The 7,722-nt window shown below is 43.5% G+C and overlaps 2 protein-coding genes across 2 annotated transcripts in view; both read left to right on the top strand.

Moving 5' to 3' along the window:
* The window catches only part of LOC121546835 (uncharacterized protein C12orf56), a 25,307-nt gene extending 21,727 nt beyond the window's left edge, over window positions 1-3,580 (top strand). The window contains exon 13 of the mRNA XM_041858077.1: window positions 2,694-3,580. Within this exon, the coding sequence (XP_041714011.1) occupies window positions 2,694-2,808 (115 nt within the window). The 3' untranslated portion in view covers window positions 2,809-3,580. The remainder of the gene's footprint in view (window positions 1-2,693) is intronic.
* A 205-nt stretch (window positions 3,581-3,785) lies between these two features.
* Window positions 3,786-5,747, top strand: LOC121546836 (single-stranded DNA-binding protein, mitochondrial-like). Its single transcript, XM_041858078.2, has 6 exons — window positions 3,786-3,858; window positions 4,380-4,452; window positions 4,571-4,628; window positions 4,807-5,035; window positions 5,235-5,323; window positions 5,426-5,747. The coding sequence occupies exons 1-6, from the start codon at window positions 3,788-3,790 to the stop codon at window positions 5,470-5,472; spliced, it is 567 nt and encodes a 188-aa protein (XP_041714012.1). The 5' UTR covers window positions 3,786-3,787; the 3' UTR covers window positions 5,473-5,747.
* The last annotated feature ends 1,975 nt before the right edge of the window (window positions 5,748-7,722 follow it).

Genomic DNA, 7,722 nt, shown 5'->3' with positions numbered 1-7,722 from the left:
GCAGCTTCATTAAATAGTACCCGCAAAACACCAGTCTCAACGTCAACAGTGAAGAGGCAAATCCGGGATGCTGACCTTCTAGGCAGAGTTGCAAAGAAAAAGCCATACAGTGGGGAGAACAAGTATTTGATACACTGCCGATTTTGCAGGTTTTCCTACTTACAAAGCATGTAGAGGTCTGTAATTTTTATCATAGGTACACTTCAACTGTGAGAGACGGAATCTAAAATAAAAATCCAGAAAATCACATTGTATGATTTGTAAGTAATTAATTTGCATTTTATTGCATGACATAAGTATTTGATACATCAGAAAAGCAGAACTTAATATTTGGTACAGAAACCTTTGTTTGCAATTACAGAGATCATACGTTTCCTGTAGGTCTTGACCAGGTTTGCACACACTGCAGCAGGGATTTTGGCCCACTCCTCCATACAGACCTTCTCCAGATCCTTCAGGTTTCGGGGCTGTTGCTGGGCAATACGGACTTTCAGCTCCCTCCAAAGATTTTCTATTGGGTTCAGGTCTGGAGACTGGCTAGGCCACTCCAGGACCTTGAGATGCTTCTTACGGAGCCACTCCTTAGTTGCCCTGGCTGTGTGTTTCGGGTCGTTGTCATGCTGGAAGACCCAGCCACGACCCATCTCCAATGCTCTTACTGAGGGAAGGAGGTTGTTGGCCAAGATCTCGCGATACATGGCCCCATCCATCCTCCCCTCAATACGGTGCAGTCGTCCTGTCCCCCTTTGCAGAAAAGCATCCCCAAATAATGATGTTTCCACCTCCATGCTTCACGGTTGGGATGGTGTTCTTGGGGTTGTACTCATCCTTCTTCTTCCTCCAAACACGGCGAGTGGAGTTTAGACCAAAAGCTCTATTTTTGGCTCATCAGACCACATGACCTTCTCCCATTCCTCCTCTGGATCATCCAGGTGGTCATTGGCAAACTTCAGACGGGCCTGGACATGCGCTGGCTTGAGCAGGGGGGACCTTGCGTGCGCTGCAGGATTTTAATCCATGACGGCGTAGTGTGTTACTAATGGTTTTCTTTGAGACTGTGGTCCCAGCTCTCTTCAGGTCATTGACCAGGTCCTGCCGTGTAGTTCTGGGCTGATCCCTCACCTTCCTCATGATCATTGATGCCCCACGAGGTGAGATCTTGCATGGAGCCCCAGACCGAGGGTGATTGACCGTCATCTTGAACTTCTTCCATTTTCTAATAATTGCGCCAACAGTTGTTACCTTCTCACCAAGCTGCTTGCCTATTGTCCTGTAGCCCATCCCAGCCTTGTGCAGGTCTACAATTTTATCCCTGATGTCCTTACACAGCTCTCTGGTCTTGGCCATTGTGGAGAGGTTGGAGTCTGTTTGATTGAGTGTGTGGACAGGTGTCTTTTATACAGGTAACGAGTTCAAACAGGTGCAGTTAATACAGGTAATGAGTGGAGAACAGGAGGGCTTCTTAAAGAAAAACTAACATGTCTGTGAGAGCCGGAATTCTTACTGGTTGGTAGATGATCAAATACTTATGTCATGCAATAAAATGCAAATTAATTACTTTAAAATCATACAATGTGATTTTCTGTATTTTTGTTTTAGATTCCATCTCTCACAGTTGAAGTGTACCTATGATAAAAATTACAGACCTCTACATGCTTTGTAAGTAGGAAAACCTGCAAAATCGGCAGTGTATCAAATACTTGTTCTCCCCACTGTATCTCAGACTGGCCAATAAAAAGAAAAGATTAAGATGAGCAAAAGAACACAGACACTGGGCAGAGGAAGATTGGAAAAAGGTGTTATGGACAGACGAATCAAAGTTTGAGGTTTTCGGATCACAAAGAAGAACATTTGTGAGACGCAGACAAAATGAAAAGATGCTGGAGGAGTGCTTGATGCCATCTGTCAAGCATGGTGGAGGCAATGTGATGGTCTGGGGGTGCTTTGGTGATGGTAAAGTGGGAGATTTGTACAGGGTAAAAAGGGATCTTGAAGAAGGAAGGCTATCACTCCATTTTGCAACGCCATGCCATACCCTGTGGACGGCGCTTGATTGGAGCCAATTTCCTCCTACAACAGGACAATGACCCAAGGCACAGCTCCAAACTATGCAAGAACTATTTAGGGAAGAAGCAGTCAGCTGGTATTCTGTCTATAATGGAGTGGCCAGCACAGTCACTGGATCTCAATCCTATTGAGCTGTTGTGGGAGCAGCTTGACCGTATGGTATGTAAGAAGTGCCCATCAAGCCAATCCAACTTGTGGGAGGTGCTTCAGGAAGCATGGGGTGAAATCTCTTCCGATTACCTCAACAAATTGACAACTAGAATGCCAAAGGTCTGCAAGGCTGTAATTGCTGCAAATGGAGGATTCTTTGACGAAAGCAAAGTTTGAAGGACACAATTATTATTTCAATTAAAAATCATTATTTCTAACCTTGTCAATGACTACATTTCCTATGCATTTTGCTATATTTCCTATTCAAACTCATTTAATGTATGTTTTCATGGAAAACAAGGACATTTCTAAGTGACCCCAAACTTTTGAACGGTAGTGTATATACTGTACATATACTGCACTGTTCAGCTCAAGGGTAATGGTATGGCATATACTGTATACACTGTACTGCACTGTCCAGCTCAAGGGTAATGTCATTGCATATATCTTCCATCTGGTATGGTATTCTCTTGCAGGTATTATGTGAAGCTGCCCTGTGTGGAGGAGAAGTTGCCCCCCGACTACCCCATCAGCCAGCCTGCTCTACGCCTCGTCTCTCAACTGCTGGGACTTATCATACAGAAGTCCTGACCACATACACTACATGCATTTCCTTGATTCATATGTTTTTAGAATTATACTGTATATCAGGTTTTTTAAACTATTGGTCGGGACCCAAAGTGGGCCCTGTGCGTGTGAGATATGAGAATACATCTACAATCACACTCTATTTCTTCTTAATTTGAGTCGTCGAAGGACGATTTGGGTCACAGAGGATGGTCAATTGTACATATACTCTATCAAACTCTCTCACAGACATAGGGACATGACATTGCTCTGGGAAGGTGTGCCTTTGAGTGGTGTGTGGTTTCTGAAGTTTCACTTCTGTGTGGGTACAATACTGTACATACTTGTGTTTATATCTTTACACCTGGTGAGAGTTACAATGCGAGGCATCTCTCTCTTCTCTTCTCTCCTACACATGGCCTTGTTCTCAGGTTAATTGTCATGTAATGGCAGTCAGAATGGTGTGATATGTTGTAATACAATTAATGAATTTAATCAAGGTACTGCACATCTCACTTTCTAGGATATTCAGCCTACACTAGAAATTAATAAAAATGCCACTTTTTGAGCAAAGGGCATGTTCCACAGATGTACCTTATTACTGTAGTAAATGATACAGGCCTACTGATTTGTAAAACCCTGTGTGCTGTATTTACTTAGACACATTATCTATTCGTTTTGATTCAGAATTGTATGCATTTACTTAGATTTTATTGTATATCATCATCTGAGTACTCTCTGAGCAGAGGATTGTAACCAAAGGTTTTCTAGAACTCAACCTGTTAAATGGCCTAAAATAAAGATACTATCCAGCTCTATTGTTTATATCTTGTGTCATCCAGCTTCGCTGGAGACAACATCCATACTATTTGGAAATAAAACCTATAGGTTAGTATGTAATGTCCCGCACATATATAATATTTTATCATCAACTTAAAAATTGTCATTTTAAAGTATTTTATCCAGCCCACAGTATCAGCGGAACTGTCTATTGCCTTCTATAATGGATCACGGACCTATATTAGCGACGGACCGGAAGCAGCGTGTGCCGAAGGATTTATGTTACTGCATCATGTAAGTTTAATTAACTTGCTGTATGTCCTTAGATTTATATGATGATAAACAACAAGCATTCTAGCAGTTGTAGGACAAGTGTACTTTTTATGGCCGTTTATGTCTAGGACGTATTATTATCTATCCATCCACTCCCATTGCAACTTATGTAGCGAGCTAGTGGGGCATGACTGTAACATCAGTAGAGGTTACAATGTAACGTTAGCAAGCCATTTACACATGGTTATAATGCGATGCAATTGATCTTTATGGAGACAATGTAGTTAGCTAACCATACTAGACCTATTTCAAGCAGAAGAGTCGGTAGGCTACTATTATTGTCTTTGATTGTAGCTAGCTAGGTATTTGAAGAATGATAGCTAGATACCAACTGGGACAGCTACCCAAATATGACAGGTGTGACTATAGAAGAAAGACAATTGTGTCCATGTAACTTGCTGGCTGTTAGACGGGATTAAAGCTCTAACTAATGCTCATAGCCTCATCTTGAGATGACGTCAACCTGATACTCTTTCTTACAGTCTGTCTGTCCACTTTACTGTCATAAAGTATTTCCAGCAAACAGAGAGGATGTTGAGAAACGGAGCAGCACAGGTAAGTGTGCAACACACATACTCCAGCTGTTCCCCCTTAATCACTACTCTACTGAACTTTTGTGGCTGTGACTCCTTGGCTGACTGTAGTGTTCTGTCATTATGCTTCTTCCCTGCAGATTTTCAGACAGCTGGCCAGACACCAGTCTACAGACACCAGCCTGATCCTGGAGAGATGTGAGTGTAGACCGTCAGGGCACTTTCTCAGATTTTTTCATCTATTGAACACAAACAACCCAGACCAGCTGATGTCTGTCCACTCCTCTGTCTTCCCCCATAGCTTTGACCTGTGTGCACTCCTTAATGTCTTCCCCTGTGGCTTTGACATGTGTGCACTCTTCTTTGTCCCCCCCAGCGATTAACCGTGTTCAGCTGCTGGGCCGCGTGGGGCAGGACCCTGTCATGAGACAGGTGGAGGGACGGAACCCCGTCACCATCTTCTCCATGGCAACCAACGAGATGTGGCGCTCTGGGGACGTGGAGACCTCCCCCGCAGGAGATGTCAGCCAGAAGACGACGTGGCATCGTGTGTCAGTCTTCAAGCCTGGTCTGAGGGATGTGGCTTACCAGTATGTCAAGAAAGGGTATGCATATTTTTCACTCTGTGTCGCCCTGTATACTGTGGGTTGTCAATTTCTCAGACTTAGTTTCTATTTCTCTGTCTTATCTACTCATTTCTAGAAGTGTCTTTGCAGTTAACACACGGATGATAACTGGTCTTATAACAATCTGCAGAAAACATATCAGTAACACATTCCTTGGTTCTGTGTGCCCCTGCTCTAGGTCGAGGGTTCTGGTGGAAGGGAAGTTGGATTACGGGGAGTACGTAGACAAGAACAACGTCAAACGCCAGGCTACCACCATCATTGCAGGTGAGAGAGGGGAACACACACTCAGACACATTTCACATTCACAGACATACATTTGATATTTTCATAACAATAAAAAAAAAATGATTATTTTCCCTTCTACAGACAACATTGTATTCTTAAGCGACAACATTCGAGGGAAGGATCAATGAGGGAAGTGGTGCTCTTCATCTAGGAGGAAGACTGAAACTCTTTTTGTATAGCTACTCTATTGTTTATATATTAACTGACTGTGGAAGGAGCTGTGTGCCTGCTATCTAAATGGGACAGAACACAGTGTAACACCTCTCTGTTGGCTGTAGAGAATGACAGAGGACTATCTGGCCCATTATGGCATCAGTGAGCGCACTGGCAGCACCATTGAGGCCATCTCCATTTTGAAATAGTCAATTTTCTTCTTATACTACTTCTATGAGTTGGTAAACAAACTGAAAGGGTGCATACTGCCACCTGGTGTGTGTTGTTTGAACAGGTAAAAAGCCAAGGTTGGCAATTTACTGCCACCTGCAGTTATGGAATGTTTTCTCACGAGTATAATTAATTGGCTGATCCCTCCTAATGACCTGGATGGAATTATGTGATCCTTCCTTAACCCATAGGAAGTCCCACCCAGTTGACTACTTAAAAATGGTGGAAGTCCTCAATGGCCCTGCCCATGCTAAAACGTGCTTATGGGCACTAAAGTCCTCTATACTTCTCTGAGTGCATCAGGGAATGCCTAAACATTTGTTCACATGTATTTATTCCATCCCTCAACATTTTTGTTATGCTACTACTGTATAATAATAGTTTACGTCCCTTTGCTCTACTCTTGGTGGAGTATTACTGATGGAACTGGGGTTCAAAGCAGAATGAAAAGGATTAGGCCTTAAAGATGAGGAGTTAGGGTTGTTTTCCCAGAGAAACCAAATCATAGATGAGAAAAATAAATATGTGATGTGTGACTGACTCTCACCCACATAAGGCTGTACCCAAAACTATGATTATGTGCCAGTTTCATATTGAATGTTATACCACCTGTTTTCTTCTCAGCATGTATTTTTGTTCTATTTCAAAGATAAATTGAAACTTGTATCGATTTGTTTAATTTCAGTTTTATTCCCCCTTAAAAAAAAACATTTTTTTCTTCCTGAAATCACAAGATTCTTACCTCCATTCTGGCTGGGCAAAGTTTGTATTCCTGTTGTTTAATGTACTTTTATGTATTACATTTACATTTACATCATTTAGCAGACGCTCTTATCCAGAGCGACTTACAAATTGGTGCATTCAACTTATGATAGCCAGTGGGACATCCACTTTTTGAATTTTCTATTTTTTAATGTGGGGTGGGGAGAGGGGGTAGAAGGATTATTTTTATACTATTCTAGGTATTCCTTAAAGAGTTAGGGTTTCAAGTGTCTCCGGAAGGTGGTCAGTGACTCCGCTGTCCTGGCGTCGTGGGAGAGCTTGTTCCACCATTGGGGTGCCAGAGCAGCGAATAGCTTTGACTGGGCTGAGCGGGAACTGTGCTTCCGTAGAGGTAGGGGGGCTAGCACGCCAGAGGTGGATGAATGTAGTGCCCTCGTTTGGGTGTAGGGTCTGATCAGAGCCTGAAGGTAAGGAGGTGCCGTTCCCCTCACAGCTCTGTAGGCAAGCACCATGGTCTTGTAGTAGATGCGAGCCTCAACTGGAAGCCAGTGGAGTGTGCGGAGGAGTGGGGTGACATGAGAGAACTTGGGAAGGTTGAACACCAGACGGGCTGCAGTGTTCTGGATAAATTGTAGGGGTGTAATGGCACAGGCAGAGAGCCCAGCCAACAGCGAGTTACAGTAATCTAGACGGGAGATGACAAGTGCCTGGATTAGGACCTGTGCCGCTTTCTGTGTAAAGTAGGGTCGTACTCTGCGAATGTTATAGAGCATGAACCTGCAGGATTGGGTCACCGCTTTGATGTTAGCGGAGAACGACAGGGTGTTGTCCAGGGTCACGCCAAGGTTATTTGCACTCTGGGAGGAGGACACAATGGAGTTGTCAACCGTGATGGCGAGATCATGGAGCGGGCAGGCCTTCCCCGGGAGGAAGAGCAGCTCCATCTTGCCGAGGTTCAGCTTGAGGTGGTGATCTGACATCCACACTGATATGTCTGCCAGACATGCAGAGATGCGGTTCGCCACCTGGTTATCAGAAGGGGAAAGGAGACAATTTATTGTGTGTCGTCTGCGTAGCAATGGTAGGAGAGACCATGTGAGGATATGACAGAGCCAAGTGACTTGGTGTATAGAGAGAATAGAAATATACATTTTTTTCCCAGAACTTTTGCCTCTCTCTTAAATTCAATATCCACACATTAGTGGAATATATTTCATGTTATGTGAGTTTCTTAGCAGAATGTCCTCTTTGACCTGTTCATTGGCAGACCA

The sequence above is a fragment of the Coregonus clupeaformis genome, chromosome 30 (assembly GCF_020615455.1).
Source record: "Coregonus clupeaformis isolate EN_2021a chromosome 30, ASM2061545v1, whole genome shotgun sequence".
Classification (NCBI taxonomy): Eukaryota; Metazoa; Chordata; class Actinopteri; order Salmoniformes; family Salmonidae; genus Coregonus; species Coregonus clupeaformis.
The sequence above is the reverse complement of the archived record's forward strand: the minus strand, read 5'-3'. Positions and strand labels throughout refer to the sequence as shown.

Bases quoted from the DNA above. Each gene is read 5' to 3' on its own strand.
- LOC121546836 (XM_041858078.2), top strand. From the start codon at position 3,788: ATGGATCACGGACCTATATTAGCGACGGACCGGAAGCAGCGTGTGCCG. The intron at 3,859-4,379 runs GTAAGTTTAATT...TCTTTCTTACAG, and splicing joins GATTTATGTTACTGCATCAT to TCTGTCTGTCCACTTTACTG. The intron at 5,324-5,425 runs GTGAGAGAGGGG...TCCCTTCTACAG, and splicing joins GGCTACCACCATCATTGCAG to ACAACATTGTATTCTTAAGC.